Genomic DNA, 22,024 nt, shown 5'->3' on the forward strand with positions numbered 1-22,024 from the left:
CATTCTCTCCCCGTCACCCCCAATCTCATTCTCTCCCCGTCACCCCCAATCTCATTCTCTCCCCGTCACCCCCAATCTCATTCTCTCCCCGTCACCCCCAATCTCACTCCCTCCCCGTCACCCCCAATCTCACTCCCTCCCCGTCACCCCCAATCTCACTCCCTCCCCGTCACCCCCAATCTCATTCTCTCCCCGTCTCCCTTAATCTCACCCCCTCCCCGTCACCCCCAATCTCACCCCCTCCCCGTCACCCCCAATCTCATTCCCTCCCCGTCAGCCCTATCTCATGCCCTCCCCGTCACCCCCAATCTCATTCTCTCCCCGTCACCCCTAATCTCACCCCCTCCCCGTCACCCCCAATCTCATTCTCTCCCCGTCACCCCCAATCTCATTCCCTCCCCGTCACCCCCAATCTCATTCTCTCCCCGTCACCCCCAATCTCACCCCCTCCCCATCACCCCCAATCTCATTCTCTCTCCGTCACCCCAATCTCATTCTCTCCCCGTCACCCCCAATCTCATTCTCTCCCCGTCTCCCTTAATCTCACCCCCTCCCCGTCACCCCCAATCTCACCACCTCCCCGTCACCCCCAATCTCACCCCCTCCCCGTCACCCCCAATCTCACCCCCTCCCCGTCACCCCCAATCTCACCCCCTCCCCGTCACCCCCAATCTCACCCCCTCCCCGTCACCCCCAATCTCATTCCCTCCCCGTCACCCCCTCCCCGTCACCCCCAATCTCACCCCCTCCCCGTCACCCCCAATCTCATTCCCTCCCCGTCACCCCCAATCTCACCCCCTCCCCGTCACCCCCAATCTCATTCCCTCCCCGTCACCCCCAATCTCATTCTCTCCCCGTCACCCCATCCAGCCCCGTCACCCCCAATCTCACCCCATCCAGCCCCCCCACCCCGGTCATATACTCACCAATCCCGATTTTTCCAGCCGGGGGGAAGGTTCAACTGACGGACCGCAGGTTTCCGCATCGCTGCCGGTTCCGGGGGAGTCGCTTCCGTCGATGCGGGGCGACTGGTTCCGGGTCCCGGGGAGGGGGGTACGCCAGACAATCAGCCCAAACAACTGGGGGAATTTGTCCAGAAACTCCCAATACACTCGCTGGTGTGAGGGGATTGACATTGATGCTGAATTAAAGACCTCAAGCCAATGTCAGCCCAGCAGAGGAAAGATGCCCAGACAAAGTTTCGATCAGTTCCCTTCTCCTGTGCTCTCAGTCACTAATAACCCATCTTCAATCATTTCCTTTTATCTCTCACCATCCACTCCTGCTCCTTCAAGATAGGTCACTGATAGGAGCTGAAAGAATCCCAACTGCGCAAAAGGAGGCCATTTGGCCCATCAAGTCTGCACCGACCCTCTCGTAACCATGCGCATTGATCATGGCCACTCCACCTAACCTGCACATCTTTGGAGTGAGAGGAAACCGGAGCAACCGGAGGAAACCCACGCAGACAAGGGAAGAACATACAAACTCTCCATGGACAGTCACCCAAGTCCGGAATTGAACCCAGGTCGCTGGCGCAGTGAGGCAGCAGGGCGTAACCACTGCCGCCCCTATATCAGATGCAAAAGTCGGAAGTGAGGATGTGCACTGTTGATCAGTGTTCCATTAAAAAAAAAAGAAATGGTACTTGCTTTTCCCACATTAAAGAAAGTCTAATTACAAAGTGGTGTACCTGATATTACAATAGGCAAGGGCTCATATCTTAAGTATTTCATCACTTGTTTAGATTGTTGTCAAGCCCCAACAGTTCCTATTTCTCTGTAACTTGAAATCATACATCTCAGAAGGAAGCCATTTGACCCCATGTACCTGTACCACCTCTGGTACTTTGGTTTCCTCCCACAAGACCCAAAAGATGTGCTGTTAGGTGAATTGGACATCCTGAATTCTCCCTCAGTGTACCTGAACAGGCGACAGAATATGGTGACTGGGGGTTTTTCACAGTAACTTCATTACAGTATTAATGTAAGCCTACTTGTGACAATAATAAAAAGATTAGAGATTATTGACCATCTGCTGAACCCAATGCAACTGGGCCTCCGACTCCCCAGCCAAAAGTGTACGAAATTGAAGATGATCTCCAAGAGCAAAGATATCACATAACTTATTTTCTCCATGACCAGTAATCTCTTTAATCCTCTCTCTTCACCGTCATTCTTCAACAAATACAAGAATGCAGAGTGACACATTTTTGATGTCTAGCAGGCTTTGCGGTTCAGGAAATGTCACAAACTCAGTCTTGACCCCTTTACCCTTGAAAGTGACCACTCTACCTCCCCCTTTCCAAAGTCCAACATGTCACCTCCCACATCTGTGTCTATCTTTCCCTCAGCTCCATAGTTAACGTCTCCAATCATGATTCCATGCCTAGCTCAGCACTCACACAGTCCTAATCAAAGGCAGAAATTATGAGCGAGATTCTTTGACATCCCCGCTGTTGTGTTATGTACTCTGGGATAACACAGGCTGCAACTGGATGCAGCTTTAACCAAAAGATATTCCAGTCCTTGAAGTTAGTTCAATCTGATTAATTGAACCAGTAGCACAGTTCTCTGAGTTCGACTCTTTGCTAACCTAAGTGTGGTTACTCTGTCTGACTGAACCAGACTAGCTCTTAGCCACGTCCTGGAGGTGTGATACTGTAAATACACCGACTCACTCTGTAGATGTTCATCAGTGGAAAGAGGCGGAGTGTGAGTGCCTCGTGCCTTTTATAGTGAGATACCACCCCTGAGTGTCCTGCCTGCTCATTAGTCATGTCCTGTTCTCTGTGTTCATTAGCTGGTGAGCTTTACATCAGTGGTAGGGAAGTTACTGGAGAGAATTCTTTGAGACAGGATCTATTCCTATTTGGAAGCAAATGGACGTATTAGCGAGAGGCAGCATGGTTTTGTGAAGGGGAGGTCGTGTCTCACTAACTTGATTGATATTTTCGAAGAGGTCACAAAGATGATTGATGCAGGTAGGGCAGTGGATGTTGTCTATATGGACTTCAGTAAGGCCTTTGACAAGGTCCCGCATGGTGGACTGGTACAAAAGGTGAAGTCACACAGGATCAGGGGTGAGCTGGCAAGGTGGATACAGAACTGGCTAGGTCATAGAAGGGAGAGAGTAGCAATGAAAGGATGCTTTTCTAATTGGAGGGCTGTGACTAGTGGTGTTCCGCAGGGATCAGTGCTGGGACCTTTGCTGTTCGTAGTATATATAAATGATTTGGAGGAAAATGTAACTGGTCTGATTAGTAAGTTTGCAGACGACACAAAGTTTAGTGGAATTGTGGAGGGCGATGAGGACTGTCAGAGGGTACAGCAGGATTTAGATTGTTTGGAGACTTGGGCGGAGAGATGGCAGATGGAGTTTAATCTGGATAAATGTGAGGAAATGCATTTTGGAAGGTCTAATGCAGGTAGGGAATATACAGTGAATGGTAGAACCCTCAAGAGTATTGATAGTCAGAGATATCTAGGTGTACAGGTCCACAGGTCACTGAAAGGAGCAACACAGATGGAGAAGGTAGTCAAGAAGGCATACGGCATGCTTGCCTTCATTGGCCGGGGCATTGAGTATAAGAATTGGCAAGTCATGTTGCAGCTGTATAGAATCTTAGTTAGGCCATACTTGGGAGTATAGTGTTCAATTCTGGTCGCCACACTACCAGAAGGATGTGGAGGCTTTAGAGAGGGTGCAGAAGAGATTTACCAGAATGTTGCCTGGTATGGAGGGCATTAGCTATGAGGAGCGGTTGAATAAACTCGGTTTGTTCTCACTGGAACGACGGAGGTTGAGGAGCGACCTGATAGAGGTCTACAAAATTATGAGGAACATAGACAGAGTGGATAGTCAGAGGCTTTTTCCCAGGGTAGAGGGGTCAATTACTAGGGGGCATAGGTTTAAGGTGCGAGGGGCAAGGTTTACAGTGGATGTACGAGGCAGGTTTTTTACACAGATGGTAGTGGGTTCCTGGAACTCGCTGCCTGAGGAGGTGGCGGAAGCAGGGATGATAGTGACATTAAAGGGGCATCTTGACAAATACATGAATAGGATGGGAATAGAGGGATATGGACCCAGGAAATGTAGAAGATCGTAGTTTAGACGGGCAGCATGGTCGGCACAGGCTTGGAGGGCCGAAGGGCCTGTTCCTGTGCTGTACCTTTCTTTGTTCTATGTACAAACTCGTCACTCAAGGCCGGAATTGAACCCAAGTCCCTGAACTGTGTGGTAGCAGTGCTAACTACTGTGCTGCCCAAGGTGGTGGTGAACCACCTTGAACCGCAGCAGTCTGTGTGCAGTAGGTACTCGCAGAGTGCTGTTACAGAGGGAGTTCCAGGATTCTGACTGAGCGACAATGAAGGAACGGTGATATATTTCCAAGTCAGGCCGGTGAATGACTTGGAGGGGAACCTACAGGGAACCAGGTATCTGCTGCCCTTGTCCTTCTAGATGGTAGCGGTCATGGGTTTGGAAGGTGTAGTCGAAGGAGCCTTGGTGAGTTCCTACAGTGCATCTTGTAGATGGTGCACACGGGTGCCACTGTGCATCGGTGGTGGAGGGAGTGAATGTTTGCGGAAGGGGTGCCAGGCTAGCAGACTGTTTTGTCCTAGATGGTGTTGAGATTCTTGAATGTTGTTGGAGCTGCACTCATTCAGGCAAGTATTCCATTACACGCCTGACTTGTGTCTTGTAGATTGTGGGCACGCTTTGGGGGGTCAGGAGGTGAGTTACTCGCCACAGGATTCCTAGCCTTTGACCTGCTCTGGTAGCCCCAGTATTAATATGGCTAGTCCAGTTCAGTTTCTGATCAATGGTAACCCCCATGATGTTGATAGTGGGATTCAGCTATTGTAATGCCTTTGAATGTCAAGGGCAATAGTTAGATCCTCTCTTGTTGGAGATGGTCATTGGCTGGTACTTGTGTGGCACACATTTTAGTTCCCATTTGTCAGCTCAAACCTGGATATTGTCCAGGTCTTGGACATGGACATCATATGAGGCACGCATGGTGCTGAACATTACATCCACAAACATCCCCACTTCTGACCTTATCATAAAATCCCTACAGTGCAGAAAGAGGCTATTCAGCCCATTGAGTCTGCACCGACACTTCGAAGGACCACCCTACGCAGGCCCATCCCCCTCCCGGTAACCCTAAGGGGCAATTGATCATGGCCAATCCACTTAACCTGCACATCTTTGGACTGTGGGTGGAAACCAGAGCATCCGGAGGAAACTGACGCAGATTCAGGGAGAAAGTGCAAACTCCACACAGACAGACACCCGAGGTCGGAATCGAACCCGGGTCCCTGATGCTGTGAGGTAGCAGTGCTAACCACTGTGCCACCATGCGGAAGGTCATTGATGAAGCAACTGAAGATAGTTGGGCCTAGGACACTACCCTGAGGAACTCCAGCAGTGATGTCCTAGAGCTGAGATGATTGACATCCAGCCACCTCAACCATCTTCTTTTGTGCCAGGTATGACTCCAACCAGCAGACGGTTTCCCCACTAATTCCTGTTGACTCTAGTTTTGCTAGCACTCCTTGATGCCATACTCGGTCAAATGTTGCCTTGTTGTTGAGCGCAATCACACTCATCTCACCTCTGGTGTTCAGCTCTTATTTGCTCATGTTTGAACCAAAGCTTTAATGAGGTCAGCAGCTGAGCGACCCTGGCAGAACCCAAACTGAGCGTCAGTGAACAGGATATTGCTGAGTAAGTGTTGATAGCATTGTTGATAACCCCTCCATCACTTTGCTAATGATTGAAAGTAGACTGATAGAGCAGTAATTGGTTGGGTTGGATTTGTCCTGTTTCTTACATATAATAATAACCGATTGTCACAAGTAGGCTTCAATGAAGTTACTGTGAGAAGCCCCTAGATATATAGAATATATCTGGAAATTTTCTACATTGCCTGGTAGATGCCAATGTTGCAGCTGTACTGGAACAGCTTGGCGAAGGGGCAGCAAGTTCAGGAGCACAAGTCCTCAGGTCTATTTCCGGAATACTGTTAGGGCCCACAGCCTTGGCAATATCCAGTGCCTTCAGGCATTTTTTGTCATCACATGGGAGTGAATAGAATTATCTGAAGACTCAGATCTGTGATGCTGGGAATCTCCAGAGGTCGAAATGGATCATCCACTTGGTCCTTCTGGCTGAAGATTGTTGCGAATTCTAAAGCCTTGACTTTTGCACATTACTGATGGGCTCCCCCATCGTGGAGGATGGAGATACTTGTGGAGCTTCCTCCTCCAGTGAGTTGTTCAATTGCACACTATGATTCATGACTGGATGGAGCAGGGCTGCAGAGCTTAGATCTGATATGTTGGTTGTGGGGTCGCTTAGCTGTTTAATACTTGCTACTTCTGCTGTTTGGCACACAAGTAGTCCTGAGTTGTAGCTTCACTAAATCGACACCTCATTTTTCGGCATGCCTGGTGTTGCTCCTGGCATGCCCTCCTGCACTCTTCATTGAACCGGAGTTGATCCCATGGCTTGGCTGTAATGGTTGAGTGGGGGTCGAGTATATTTTTGCTGCTGATGGCCCACAGTAAATGGATAGCCAGTCTTGAGTTCTGAATCTATCCCATTTAGCACAGTGCTAATGTCATACAACATAATGGAGGGCAAAGAATGTGTAGGGACAAAGGGACCTGGGGATTTATTTGTATGGATCTTTAAAGGTGGAAAGACATATTGAGAGAACAGTTATCGAAGAATATTGGATCCTAATATGGCTTCATAGAGGCATGGAGCAGAAAAGCCGGGAAGCTGAGCTGAACCTTCGTAAACCTCTGGCTGGGCCACTGGAGTATCCAGTTCTGATCAGCATACTTTAGGAAGGATACAAGGACTATTGAGAGGGTGCAGGCATGCATTAGAATGGTACTAAGTGATTTTAGCTTTAAGATGAAGTTGTAAAAGCTAGTGTTGTTCTTGGAGCACAGGACGTTGAGAGGAGATCTCTGGGAAAGGTGTACAAGATCGTAACAGGTTTCCATAAGATAGACAAAGATGAGCTGTTCCCATTGGCTGATCGTACAAGGCCAAGGAGGCACAGATTTAAGACTTTTGGCAAGAGATGCAGAGTGAATGTGAGGAATGACATTTTTACTGCAATGAGAGGTAATGCCCTGCCCCCCCCCCCCCCCCCCCCCCCGCCTACAAGTGCTGGAAGCTGAGCTAATTAGTCATTTCAAAAGGAAATTGGATGGGCACCTTGGAATAAATTGACAGGACTACAGTAATGGAGGAAATGGGACTTGTGTGGATTGCTCGACAGCAGTCATATTCAAACTCAGGATCGTGACCTGCAGGTGGGTGGGTCGCGGAGCAAACGGTTGTGCCATTCTTGATCGCAGGAGGAAGCTTTCAAAAATGATGCACATGGATGCCCCCACTCAACCAGATGTAGCAGTATGCAGGCCCTTAGCCCAGCTGGGCAGACTGCCTCCTCGGTACGTCAGCATGCTATCCCAGGAACAGAAGCAGCGGCAGAGAGCAGGTCACACTCCCGGTACACTAACGTCAGGTGCTCTGGGCGCAAAATTACTGAGGAGAGCTTCCTCCGTTTTGTAGGTGTCAGCAAGCAAGCAACAGGACTGCGTGAAGAACTAAAGATGGTTGTTTTTGGACAAATGAAGAGAAGGCCCGAGACACAAACAGGCCAGGATCGCAAATGAATCTGCTGGATAGCTTCACAGGAGAGTCCACGGCAGGACAAAGCAGTGCTGTTGTGAGCTCCAGGACTCTGATGAACAGCGCATACAGAAATGTAACATTGAATGACAAAGCAAGTGAGCTCGTGAGGGCCAAGTAGGCTCACATGTCACATTAAAGGTATGTAACAATGTTGGGTTGCGAAGGTCAGCTGGTTGGTAAAATGGGTTCCCAGAAAAAAAGTTTGAAAATACTGGTCTAGAGAGAGAGCGATATGAGGGTCTCAACGGGATCACGACTCCTTTTGAACTGTGAAGTCTCTGATCTTGACCCTCAGCGCTCATTGACCTCAAGATAGCCGACACTAACTGATCCAGAGATATTAGAAGTGTCATGATAGAGCTATTAGGAACTTGGAGCAGGCAATTTAGGGGTTAAAAATAATGCTGGCCGAGTTAGAGGGATGCACCCACAGCCTGAGTTACCTTATCCGATTGGGACTTACATAGGGTGCCCCGGTTCAGCCAGCATGATCCACTCTGTATGATCCACTCAAGATCCATTGTCATTCGGGCCAACCTTGTTTGATCAGCCCATCAGAGTTTGATTACCTATTTATCCGTCAACGGAAGGTTAGTTGCATATGAATGGCACAGCTCTGTTCCTTTGTATAAATGGGAGTGGGCAATCAGCCAAGATAAAGAGGGGCGGCACAGTGGTTAGCACTGTTGTTTCACAGTGCCAGGATCCCAGGTTCGATTCTGACCTTGGATGACTGTCTGTGCAGAATTTGCACAGACTCCCCCGTGTCTGCGCGAGTTTCCTCCGGGTGCTCCGGTTTCCTCCCACATTCCAAAGATGTGCAGGTTAGGCGAATTGGCCATACTAAATTGCCTAAACATTAGGTGGGGTCACGGGTATCACTAGGAATTGGGTATTGGGCCTAGGTAGGGCGCCCTATCGGAGCAAAAGCTGGTGCAGACTCAATGGGCTGAATGGCCTCCTTCTGCACTGTAGGGATTCTCTGCTTCTCTGATTAAGTTTTACCACCTCTGGGGTAAAACTTCCCCTTGTTTGAGGGAATGGCCAGAGCTTAGAGAGAGAGAGAGAGATGAAGAAATGTTTTTTTGAACAGTTACAGCAGAAGACTGTGGAAGTCACCCAGGAGGTCATGAAGGAAGCTGCTCTAGATTACAGACTTTCGAAAGAGGTTCTAAAGGAACTTGACTTTCAGCAGAGAATTACTTCGTAAATACAAGTATCATCTTTGCCTGTCTATCGGGTGGCATGTGGCGCAGTGGTTAGCACTGGGACTGTGGTGCTGAGGACCAGGGTTTGAATCCTGGCCCTGGGTCATTGTCCGTGTGGTTTGCATATTCTCCCCGTGTCTGTGTGGGTTTCACTCCCACAACCCAAAGATGTGCTGGTTAGGTGGATTGGCCACGCTAAATTGCCCCTTAATTGGAAAAATAATAATTGGGTACTCTAAATTTTAAAAAAAATCTTTGCCTCGCTATGCAAGTGGAATGAGAGCTGTATGTTTACTTGACTTGTTGTCTAAAGAGAACTAATGTGTTACGGTTAAGGTACTGCATGTAATCTGTTCGTGTTAGAACTGAAGTAAAAATGTAAATATTGTTTTCCTTCCTTTTGTTTTAATGAAGCTTGTTTATAAAATAACCAAGCCCGTTGTTATATTATTACTCCTGGAACGAATCGATCTTTCCGCACCACATTAAAACGTAAAAGGTTATGGCATCTGGTCCAGTCCCTTAGCCACTGTAGAGAACTGACCAGGTGTCGTTAACAAATGGCATCTTAACCCATGTAACAATTTCTTATAAACTAGCATAGAATTTGTAGGTCAGATCTTAACACTATTGGGTAAACTCACCAAGTTATCAGGATTGTGTGCACCAAGTTATCAGGATTGTGTGCACCAAGTTTTCAGGATTGTGTGCACCAAATTATCAGGATTGTGCGCACCAAATTAACAGGATTGTGTACACCAAGTTATCCGGATTGTATGCACCAAATTATCAGAATTGTGCGCACCAAATTAACAGGATTGTGTACACCAAGTTATCAGGATTGTGTTCATTGGAAGCTGATTTTTTCATGACTTTGGTGTGAAACAGGTAATCAGTTTAATTCTGAACTTCTGATGTGTCATTGTGCCCTTTCTCGAGCTTGCCTTCTCGACCTCTGTAACTTCCTCCAACCCCATCCAGCCTCTTGTGCACCCCCCGCCCATGACTTAGCAATGGTAGATGTGGTTTCAGTCATTGAAGTCTCGCTCTGGAATTCTCTCTCTAAACCTTTCAAGATCCATTTCTTTCACTGAGGTTTTGGTCACTCATGCCAATCTCTCCTCACTCTTCTATAGGGTGCGCTAGGCTGTGTCTCAATGGTAACGCTGCTTCACTAATACAAATCCAACCATATGAAATGTTTCATGTGCACCTCTCTGGGGAATGAAAAAAAAAGATCTTGCAGATGGGAAATGTGAGAATTGGAGACAGAAAAGGTCTTTCTGACAAAAAAACAAGCATCCATAAGGCATAGGAGCAGAAAAAGGCCATTCGGCCAATCGGGTCTGCTCTGCGATTCAGTAAGATCATACTGATCTGATATGATTATCCTCAATTCCACTTTCCCACCTTAGCCCCATAATATTGATTTCTTTGCTGATTAAAAATCTGTCTATCTCGGCCTTGAACATACTTAACAATCCAGCCTATCTACTTGAACATACTTAATAATCTACAGCTCTCTGCAGTAAAGAATTCCACAGATTCACTACTCTCAATCGAAGAAATTCCTCCTCATCTCGGTCTTAAATGGGCGCCCACTTACTCTGAGATTATGCCCTCTGGTTATTGACTCTTCCACAAGGGGAAACAACCTCTCAATATCTACCCTGTTAAGCCCCCTGAGAATCCTATATGTTTCAATAAGGTCGCAACTCATTCTTCTCAACTCCAATGAGTACAGGCCCAACCTACTCAACCTCTCCTCAGAAGAAAATCCCTCCATACCCGGGATCAACTTAGTGAATCTTCTCTGGACTGCCTCCACTGTCAGCATATCTTTTCTTAGTTAAAGGGACCAAAACTGTTTACAGTATTCCAGGAGTGGTCTAACTAGTGCCTTGTACAGTTTTAGCAGGACTTCCCGATTTTCATATTCCATTCCGTTTGAAATTAAAGGGCAACATTTTATTTGCCTTCCCTATTACCTGAACTTGCATGCTAGCTTTTTGTGATTTATGCCGGTGTGACCTCTTTAATTGGACAGGCTCCACTGACCACATGACTGGCTTGGAATCAATCATGCAGGAGCGCGTGTACCCTGGCCAATGGGACGTTTGCGCAGGGACTTGGGAGAAAGCCCCTGGGCGGTGTGGACCAGAGAGCAGAAGTGTAAAGACATGTTCTATAGTGTTCTGTGCGGCTTACTTAACTGCCTTTGCCTTTCATCAATAAAACTCTTTGTTTATTACTGGAAGCCTCCAGTATATGTCTCGAACTACCACAACACCCAGATCCTTCTGTGCTACAGCTTTCTGCCGTCTTTCTCTATTTAAATAATATTCAGCTCCTTGATTCTTCCCATCAATGTGCGTACCTTCACATTTTCCCTACATGATATTCCATCTGCCAAGTTTTTGCCCACTCACCTAACCTGTCTATGTCCCTCTGTAGACTCTTTGTGTCATCCGCCAACTTGGCAATAGTACGTTCACTTTACTCGTCCAAGTCCTTAACATATATTGGAAATAATTGTAGTCCCAGAACTGATACCGGTCACATTCCACTACTTACAGGTTTCCATCTGGAAAATGTTCTTCTTGTCCCAACTCTATCAGTTAGCCAATCCTCTATCCATGCTAATATACTATCCCCAACACCATGGGCTCTTATTTTACTAAGTAGTGTTTTGTGCAGTATATAATCGCACGCTTTTTGGAAATCCAAGTATAATACATCCACTGGTTCCCCTTTATCTATCCTGCTCGTTACTACCTCAAAGAATTCTAATAAATTTGTCAGACATGATTTCCCCTTCATGAAGCCATGCTGACTCTGCTTGATTCTTTTATGCATTTCTAAATGCTCAGCTATTACATCCTTTATAAAGGACTCTAAGATTTTCCCAATGACATGTTAAACTAACTGGCCTAGGGTACCTGTTTTTGTCTCCCTCCCTTTTTTGAGGATCTCTGGATTTAAGAATTCTTGGAAGAATTTGTGGATTGGCCGTGCTAAATAGCCTGTAATGTCCAACGGTTAGCTGGGATTATAGGGATAGGGTGGGGAGTGGGCCTAGTTAGGGTGCTCTTTCAGAGAGTCGGAGTAGACTCGATGGGCCGAATGGCCTCCTTCTGTCGGGCTATGATTCTAACAGTGTCAATCCCCTCATTTTACTTCCCCCCCAAAACTACCACTACATTCTTATGTACTCCCCCCCCTTGAATCCTATACCACAGTGTTTTGGTCAATCAGTTCTTCCGCTCTGGAGCCCCCACTCTCATCCAAACAAGCTGAGCGAACCTCAAACCTGTCGGACAACTGCAGAATTGACACTCCTGTCCTCTGGGTCCGCTTACCTGCCTCAGCTGCAGTCACACTCCCCTGTACCTGACCACTTTCCAAACCAAAGGATACTATCCTAAGGGGTGTGGCCGCCACCTGAAACAAAGTGTCCAGGTAACTCTCTCCCTTCCCAATGTGTTGCAGTGTCCGAAGCTCAGCTTCCAGCTCAATGACTCTGAAACAAAGTTTCTCAAGCCCCAAAACACTTAATGTAGGCGGATTTTCCCTGGATCACAATGTCATCCAGGAGCTCCCAATGCTGCAGCCTTCTACCAGTCCTGCCATCCTGAATGTGTTTTAAACAATTACTTAATTAAATTATTTACTTATTTATGGTGCTTTTTATATATTTTCTTAAGTATGATTTTGAACCTTCGGAATGGAATAAACTTTAAACACTCATCAGATACTAATCAAACAGCTAGCCTCTCCAACCAAAACGTGTCTCTCCTATGATGTCAGTTTCCTCACACTGTTTTCAATCCCCTGACACTGTCCTGTTTGTGCCTGTTCCAGTGACAGTACACAAACAGTTAAAGGTTGGCTGCAATTCAGGTGCCAGGACCAAGCCTCTGTGATACAATGTGAGAAGCTTACATTGTGACACGTGGAGAGAAATATCTGAAAATGTGCCCTGCGAAGGATGTTCAAAATGGAAAAAAAATCTCAATAACACTTGCGAGATACTAAAATTGCGAGATAATTTTGTTTCAAACTCAGAAAAGGAAACATCACCCTTTTCTTCTCCCTTTTCCAGGAAGATCAAAATCAATTTGAATTTCCAAGGAAGTTTAAGTTAATAAGGCTCCAAAGGTGATGAAGACATCGAGACGGATTCTCTGGTCTCCCAGGCACGTGTTTCTCGGCAGCGGAAGGGGACATACCGTTGGTGGTGGGATTCTCTTCTCCCACCGCTTGTCAATGGGATTTCCCACTGAAGCCACCCCGTGCCACCGGGAAACCTGTGTATAGGTGTGCACTGCTGGGGGGGGGGGGGGAAACAGAGAACATCAACAGCTGGAGAATTCCGGCCATACTGTTCAAAAGCTTCATCATGGTGAGATTATTTTGTCCACTTGAGTTTAGGTAGAAGGTTGTCCACCATAATTATTTAATTGTGCCACATATCCATTATTTATGTGCTTGCTCATTGTTTGTTAAATAAATAATTGATGTAAAAAAAGGATAGATGTAGTGTTTTACCACTTTGAGAGTAGGGTAAGTGCTAACGGAGGCTTGGGTATATCCAGCTGCTAATGCTAGGACTTGCTGTACGTTTGCTGAACACAATACTGATAGTTTACTGAGTTACCAGGCACACTCGGTGGTACAGAGCTAGGATCCACTGATAAGAGTGAGCTAAGAGACAAGGATTAAAATATCAATGAAAGTGTTGCATAGATCTAAAATCTTAACGGGAAGTAACAGTGGAAATGTATCCACCAGACTTAGACTGTACAGGTAGCTAACAGAGCTCCAACTCCATCTTGTTTCACGGTACTCTTAGTGCATCAGGACCAACCTTCATTTTCAGCACATCGGCACTCATTGCAAATCGGCAAAACAAAATTCCGGTGACAAACAAAATTAGAATTACCATTAGAATTGGAGTCTCAAACAACTGCAATTTAAAGAGCACTGACTCTGGATCTCTGACCCTGCCCCTTCCCCTGCAGTATCCTGACTCCTTTCACATCATGGAGGTTAAGCAGCAATGGGACAGGATAAATGCTGGGGAGAGGAGCAAAGTCAGTGACTCCAGGTTTATACTTTTATTGATTTTTAAACACTTGTTTGTAGAACACAGCTTCTCTAATGATACAACCACAGAAATTTACAGTTAACATAAACTCTTAAATAATAAAGCATTAAAATCTCATTCACTAAAACTTTTCCACCTTTGTCTGTTTGCAACAGGTGAACAGAGTGCATATCTTGCCATGTGCATGCGCTGGCCTGTGTGTGCTTGCTGTGTTTGTGCCAGTTTTGAGTTGACCAGATTCCACTCATCTCTGTAGTTATGGGAGAACAGGTTCAGGGAAGAACACAGCCTTGGTAAGGAGTCCCCCGCATCTCAGTCTGAGAACACACACAAGTTCCAGCAATCAATTTTCCTGTTGATTCTTCAGTTACAAACTCGCCCAAACACTTTGGCTCCCTCAGAGTGCTCACATTTCAAGAATCCAGTTTAGTGTCCATCCACCCCTGCAGCTTCAGTGGAGTTCTGGTGGATAATATCCTCAATATTAAACCCCTGAATCACATCCAACAGGAGCTCATCTGGAGTACAGTCGCTCTCGGGCATTCCTGGCAGTTTAGTGACTGGCAGTTCACTTGGCCAAAAGGTGATGAGAATGATGGGTATGAGGGTTTGTTCAGAACTGGTCACTTCATCATTCCGTTCCCAGGTTTTTGCTTCCCATTTACTCCAAACAATTTATTTAAAAGCTGGGTCCAATTCCGAAGCAATGATGTAATCAGCACAATCCAGCTGAGCGCAAACGATCAACAACCTCAATATCCTGGTCCTTCCTCTAATACTTCACTCAGAGGGGTAGGTGACGGCGGGAGGGTGAGATGTGAAAGGGAAAGCTGTAACAACAGTCTCTGCTCTCTCTCTCTCTCTCTCTCTATCCATTTATAAAATGCATGCCACAAGTTGTAACTCCACTCCCAGAATTTGGAGAGAATCAGTTTTCAGTACATGACTGCTAGGGTTTTGTGATTGGCACCTCAGTAGTTCCATTCCCACTAGCTGTCGAGGTAATGATGAACTGTGCATTTTGCTGTTGTAGGGAAGTGTCTGTCTGTGTCTGGGGCACGCCAAGTCGGACTGCAGAATTCTGCTTCATGTCCAGCTCAGGCTGTCCTTCTGATATCACATAATGAGTCTGAAAAAGAAGACATGTGTTAAGGGTCATGTGTTTCCACGAATATTCTTTTCCTGCTAGTAAACGTGACAATACATTCTCCACTGCCTCTCGTGTTATCACACTGCATGCCCAACATCCATTGCTGGTATTTCCCAATTAATATTGGGAATGCTAAAGTTATTGGGCGGGATTCTCCCGAATCCCCGCGATGGCCCGACGCCGGCGTAAAAAGCAGCACGTACCACTCCGGCGCGGGCCGACTGGAAGTTGCGGAATCCTCCGGTGCCGGAGGGGTTGGCATCGCGCCAAATGGCACCGAAGGGCCAGCGCGAGTTAGCGCATGCGCAGAACTGCCGCGTGGTTCCGCGCATGCGCAGACCGGCTGCCGTATTCTAGCGCAGGGGGGTGCCTTCTCCGCGCAGGCCATGGCGGAGCCCTACAGGAGCCCCCCCCGAGGACCGCACCAGCCGGTCTACCAGCCAGGTCCCGCCGTGTGGTACCATGTTCAATCCACGCCGGCGGGACTGGCCAGAAAGCGATGACCGCTCCGCCCATCGGGGCATGGAGAATTGCCGGTGGGGCCGCTGCTAACAGCCCCTGACCGGCGCAGCGTGATCCCCACCCCCGCCCAAAAACCGGCGGCGGAGAATACGGCAGCCGGCGTCGGAGCGGCGGGGTGGGATTCACGCCGCCCCCCCCGGGGATTCTCCGACCCGGCGGGGGGTCGGAAAATCCAGCCTATTGTCTTTGGACTCCAGCACAAACACTGTTCCCTCGTCATGTACTCCAACCCTCGTCCGGCTGAGGCTGAATCAGACTATTTGCAACCTTTTTATGAAATAATTTTAGAGTATCCAATTCTTTTTTCTTTCCAATTAAAGGGCAATTTAGCGTGGCCAATTCACCCATCCTGCACATCATTTTGGGTTGTGGAGGTGAGACCTAGGCAGACACGGGGACAATGTGCAAACTCCGCATGGCCAATGACCCAGAGCCGGGATCAAACCTGGGAACGCGGCACCGTGAGCCAGCAGTGCTAACTACTGGGGCACCATGCCACCCTGACTATTTGCAACCTCAATATTATATTTTAAAAATAAATTTAGAGTACCCAATTCTTTTTTTCCAATGAAGGGCAATTTAGCATGGCCAATCCACCTACCTTGCACATAGAATATTACAGCGCAGTACAGGCCCTTCGGCCCTCGATGTTGCGCCGACCTGTGAAACCACTCTAAAGCCCATCTACACTATTCCCTTATCGTCCATATGTCTATCCAATGACCATTTGAATGCCCTTAGTGTTGACGAGTCCACTACTGTTGCAGGCAGGACATTCCACGCCCTGACTACTCTCTCTGAGTAAAGAACCTACCTCTGACATCTGTCCTAGATCTATCTCCCCTCAATTTAAAGCTATGTCCCCTAATCTTTGGGTTGTGGGGAGAAACCCACGCAAACATGGGGAGAATGTGCAAACTCCGCAGGGACAGTGATCCAGAGCCAGGATCGAACCTGGGACCGCGGCACTGTGAGGCAGCAATTCTAACCACTGGGCCACCATGCAGCCCCTCGATGTTATATTTAACCTCAGGAAGAGCTTCTATGTCCATGGAATAGGCATCACCGGTTGCCTATTTCTGCCTTTGGAACATTTCCCGAGCCTGCCTCTGACTCATTTCAACTGTTGCTGAAACCTTATCCATGTCATTGTTTCCTCCAGACTTGATTCATCAAATTCTTTCCTGGCCAGTCTTCAACTTCCATAAACATAGCAATAAGAACAAACAAAGAAATGTACAGCACAGGAACAGGCCCTTCGGCCCTCCAAGCCCGTGCCGACCATGCTGCCCGACTAAACTACAATCTTCTACACTACCTGGGTCCGTATCCCTCTATTCCCATCCTATTCATGTATTTGTCAAGATGCCCCTTAAATGTCACTATCGTCCCTGCTTCCACCACCTCCTCCGGTAGCGAGTTCCAGGCACCCACTACCCTCTGCGTAAAAAACTTGCCTCGTACATCTACTCTAAACCTTGCCCCTCTCACCTTAAACCTATGCCCCCTAGTAATTGACCCCTCTACCCTGGGGAAAAGCCTCTGACTATCCACTCTGTCTATGCCCCTCATAATTTTGTAGACCTCTATCAGGTCTCCCCTCAACCTCCTTCGTTCCAGTGAGAACAAACCGAGTTTATTCAACCGCTCCTCATAGCTAATGCCCTCCATACCAGGCAACATTCTGGTAAATCTCTTCTGCACCCAAAACTCTGCTGTCTGAGCTCTCATCACCCTATTCATCCAGAAATCCTGTGTTTCCTTACTTACAATCGCTCCCAATCCAGCAACATTTCAATTTTAAAATCCTCGTCCTTTAGGTCAAATCCATCATCCATTTCCTTTACCCCACATTGGCGGCCCTGACTTCAGCAGGCCAGGTACAAAGCTCTCTAATTCCCTCAGAGCATTAACAGAATTGCGCAATAAGGACAGATAATGAAATAGACATTGATAAAAGATGATAAAAGGTGTCTCTGTGGAAAGAGGAGACTGAGGGGCAGAATGAGAAGGTGGGCTCATCAGTTAGAATGGTTGAGTTTAAAGCCCTGTTCCTCAAATTCTTATGATCTTCGATGGTTGAGGAATAAGAGCACAGTGGGCTAAACAGCTGGCTTGTAATGCAGAACAAGGCACCAGCGCGGGTTCAATTCCCGTACCAGCCTCCCTGAACAGGTGCCGGAATGTGGCGACTAGGGGTTTTCACAGTAACTTCATTAAAGCCTACTTGTGACAATAAGTGATTATTATTATTATTGAACAGTGAAAAATTTACATGTAGTCTGAGATACTGTTAACAGCGACAAGGCATTTTTGATGTGCTCTACCAGGTGTGTCATCCATTCTTTTGTAGGTTCTATTATTGAACAAACCTTCCAAGTGTATTTCGCCATGTGCCTACAGCTCCTACTGATAGAGACCTTCACTTATCCAGTAAGCGGACCCACCTGTGCCAAGGGAGCGGATGTCAGTGATAAGTACACAGAAACTGATTTCAGTTCCTCTGGGTTAGGGATGAGCATATGGGGAGGAAATCAGCCAGGCTTCCCGTTTCTGATCTGAGGGGTAGGTGCTGATGGGAGGGTGAGATGTGGAAGGGAAAGTTGTAAACACAATCTCTCCTCTCGCTCTCACTCTCCTGGAAAGTGAGCATGGTGGATATCAGCCTTGTGTGTGATGATAATTTGAAAATAGGTAATAAGTTGTGAATGCTGTTTAAAAAAGAGATCTTGAGCTTTATTAATGGAGGCATAGAATACAAAAGCAAGGAATAAAACACTAGCTAAGCCCCAGCTGGAGTATTGTGATCCATTTTGCTCACCGTACTCCAAGGATGTCAAAGCTATTGAGATATCCACAAAAGGTTGACCAGAATGGCACCAGAAACAAAGGATTGCAGTTACGTGACAAGTTTGGAGAATGGAGAAGAAGAAAAGGTTAAGAGGAGATTTGATAAAAGTGTTGGAAAACACATTCTATTGAGAGGTGGGCCAGGAATCAGAGGAAACAGATTAAACAGAAGAACCAGGGGTAACGGGAGAAAATGTATTTTGAAAATGTATAATCTGGAATACATTGCTAAAGGAACTTTCAAAACTGAACTGGAGAAATACTTGAGAGGAAAACTTAAAAGTGCGATGGAGAAAGAACAGGAAAGTGGAATTAATTGGATTAATTAGTATCATGAGTGAATGACCCCCATTTGAATTGTAACAGTGACCTTAGCAGAAATTTCTAAAAAGTGCTAAAAAGTAGCTCCTCCCCTCGAGCCTGCTCCACCATTCAAACGGTCACAGCTGATCTTCCGCCTCCAGTGATCAATAATTTATTTCTCCCAGCCTTAAATAATAATCTCAATAATTAAGGATTCATAATCTTCTGAGGACGAAAATTCCAAAGATGCACAATCTGCTGAGAGAAGAAATATCTCTTCATCCCAGCTCGAAATGATCATCTTCTTATAGACTGGGCCCTCGTGTTTTAGATTCCTCAGTCAGGGGGACACAACCTCTCCCTGTCCACCCTGTCAGACCCTTTCAAAATCTAGTTGGCTTCTAGTCATCTCTCATTCTTCTAAACTCCAGAGAATATAAACCCGATTTACTCAGCCTCTCATCAAAGGACAATCGCCTCATCCCAGGGACCAATCGAGTGAACTTTTGCTATATCACTTCCAATGCAAGTATATTATTCCTTAAATCTGGAGACCAAAACTGTGCACAGTACTCCAGGTGCCATCTCATCAACGCTCCTACAATTGGAGTAAGACTTGTTTGTTCTTCTATTTCAGTCCAAGAAATGGCAACATGCCTCTGCCTTCCCAATTATTTGCTGTATCTGCTTGGTGTTCCATGTATGAACACATCAAAGTCCTTCTGAGCATCAACATGTACAACTTACACTTCTTAAAAAATGTTCTGCTTTTTTATTCTTACAACCAAAGTGAATAACTTCACACTTCTTCACATTTTACACCATCTGCCATCTTGCTGCCCACTCACGAAACCTGCCTGTGCCGCTTTGTTGCTACTTTGTGTCCCTCTCACAGTTTGCATTCCCAACAACTCTGTATCATTAGCAATTTATTTTAAAAAGAAATGTCCTGTTCACAACTCTAAGGTAAAACAGGTCACCTCTACACCGGTCTGTAACTTTCTGACGATGTAGTCCATGGCCATAAATTAAGCTTACCTGCGTCACTGCTTTCACCTGGCCGCTGTTTACTGTGGTAACAGGAGCCTCTGCGATAACATACTGAGTCTGAGGAATGGTCATCATCTGAATTTCAGAGGCTGCAACAAAGAGAAAATCAGGAAGACTTCAACCACAGCCTGAAACAGCATGTGACACAAAATGCACAGAACAGACCAGAGGTACAGTCATAACAACCTCAGAAACATCAACATTCTGCACCTTTAGTGCAGTAAAATTAGCCTAGGCACATCCCATAAGTGTTACCAAGCAGAATTTGACAGTAGGCCGATAAGAGGCTACGTGGAGAGATGACCAAGAGGTAGGTTTTAAATGTGGAATGAGAAATGCAGGGGTGTGAAGAAATTGCAGAGTTTAGGGCCGAGACATCTGAAAATATGACAACCCCAATGATGTGATGAAGGGAGTCGGGATGCACAAGATTTCAGAACTGGAGGAGTGCTGGTGTCGGGCTTGGACAGATACAGAGATAGGAGTGGTATGGTCACAAAATGATTTGAAAACAAGGATGAGATTTTTTAAAATAGAGATGACATTAGACTGGAGCTGGTGGAGACTAGCAAGCAGCAGAGTGATGGTTGCTAGGTTTAAGGGAGAGTTAGGACATGAGCAGCAGTGTTCTGGGTGAGCTGAAGTTTATGCAGAATGGAAGATGAGAGACAGACCAAGAGATAGTTTCAATATTTGTTCTGGAGGTAACAAAGACAAGGGTTTCAACAGCACATGAGCCAAGGCAGGGTAAAGTCAGGTGATATTACAGGAAAGGAAATGCAGTCTTTGTACTACAAGGGTGACTGGCATGTGTAGGGTTAATGTGGGACTGATGCCAGTACCACCCACACAGTGCTGTAAAACAACCCACACCTAAGGGCCAGTTGGGTAGAGCAGTGTGCGCCGGCAAACAGCTCCTGGCTTGAATTATTTACTGTATATATGTACACAGTTCTTGTAGTTAATAATTACATACAGTTAAACTGCTGAAGATTACAAAGAATCCATTAAGATTTACCAAATAGTATTAGCTCCCCAAGTGGGATATTCTGGTCCCACCAGTCTATGACCTTTTGTATTGCTTTCCCACCAGACCACCACCGGGGGGGGGGGGGGGGGGGGGAGTTGTTGTCATGAGAGAGAGAGATTTGGCGGGAGAGTTGTCATGAGAGAGACCGAAGATCCCACCCTTGGTATTGGAGACTCATCTTGAGATCAAATAAGACAGCAAGGTCGTGACTTATTTGGTTTAGTTTCAGCCAGTGGCCAAGGTGAGGGATGGAATTGGTGCCGGGGCAATGATGTTTGTCATGCATTGGAAAATTTCTACTCATCCATGAGTAGATGTGAGACAAGCAGAGTGACAAATCAGTCAATGACAGCTGAGCATCGAGATATGATGGTGAGGGAGAGCTGGAGATCGTCAATGGAACACAATTTTTTTCAAATGATTTCGCTGAGGCACAGGAGAAGATGAGAAATAGGAGAGGCAAGTCAGATTCTTGGGGGACTTGAGGTAACAGTGCGGGAGCAAGAGAGGTCTTCGCAGGTAATTTACAAAAAAATCCTGCACAAAAGTACATTCTGTGGCTGACTGATATATTGAACAGACTAATCATATCATGCAAAGATGGTAACTATTTGGGAGGCGACATCATGCAATTTGTTAAAAGAGCAAAGGTGCATTACAAAGTACGCTGATATTTTCACTCCCTAAATCCATGTGAATTTTTTCAGTGTTGTGAATCAATACTTCTAATTTCAGGCAGCCAATGTTGAAGTCCTCCCATGTCCAGGGTAGCACAGTGGTTAGCACTACTGCCTCACAGTGTCAGGGACCTGGGTTTGATTCCGATCTTGGGTGACTGTGTGGAGTTTGCACTTTCTCCCCGTGTCTGCGTGGATTTCCTCTGGGTGCTTCGGTTTCCAAGTTAAATGGATTGGCCATCCTAAATTGTCCCTTTGTGTCCAAAGGTTAGGTGGGGTTACGGGGATAGAGCCTAGGTAGGGTGGGTGCAGATTTGATGGACTGAATGGCCTCCTTCTGCACTTTAGGGATTCTATTGGAATCCTGCAGAATAAAGCTCCTGCTACACTTTCCCCATTACATGCTCC

General features: G+C 46.5%; 2 protein-coding genes across 8 annotated transcripts in view; both read right to left on the bottom strand.

The window, feature by feature from the left end:
• Positions 1 to 1,008, bottom strand: part of nfrkb (nuclear factor related to kappaB binding protein) — a 166,239-nt gene extending 165,231 nt beyond the window's left edge. The window contains exon 1 of the mRNA XM_072486848.1: positions 927 to 1,008. The gene's annotated coding sequence lies outside the window, so the exon portion shown is untranslated. The remainder of the gene's footprint in view (positions 1 to 926) is intronic.
• A 12,891-nt stretch (positions 1,009 to 13,899) lies between these two features.
• The window catches only part of prdm10 (PR domain containing 10), a 371,372-nt gene continuing 363,247 nt past the window's right edge, over positions 13,900 to 22,024 (bottom strand). For all 7 annotated transcript variants that reach the window (XM_072486852.1, XM_072486855.1, XM_072486851.1 and 4 more), the window contains 2 exons: positions 19,898 to 19,998; positions 13,900 to 15,163 (listed from right to left, as the gene is read on the bottom strand). In XM_072486852.1, coding sequence (XP_072342953.1) covers positions 14,984 to 15,163; positions 19,898 to 19,998 — 281 coding nt within the window. In that variant the 3' untranslated portion in view covers positions 13,900 to 14,983. The remainder of the gene's footprint in view (positions 15,164 to 19,897; positions 19,999 to 22,024) is intronic.

Source organism: Scyliorhinus torazame, chromosome 21, assembly GCF_047496885.1.
Source record: "Scyliorhinus torazame isolate Kashiwa2021f chromosome 21, sScyTor2.1, whole genome shotgun sequence".
NCBI classification, from domain to species: domain Eukaryota; kingdom Metazoa; phylum Chordata; class Chondrichthyes; order Carcharhiniformes; family Scyliorhinidae; genus Scyliorhinus; species Scyliorhinus torazame.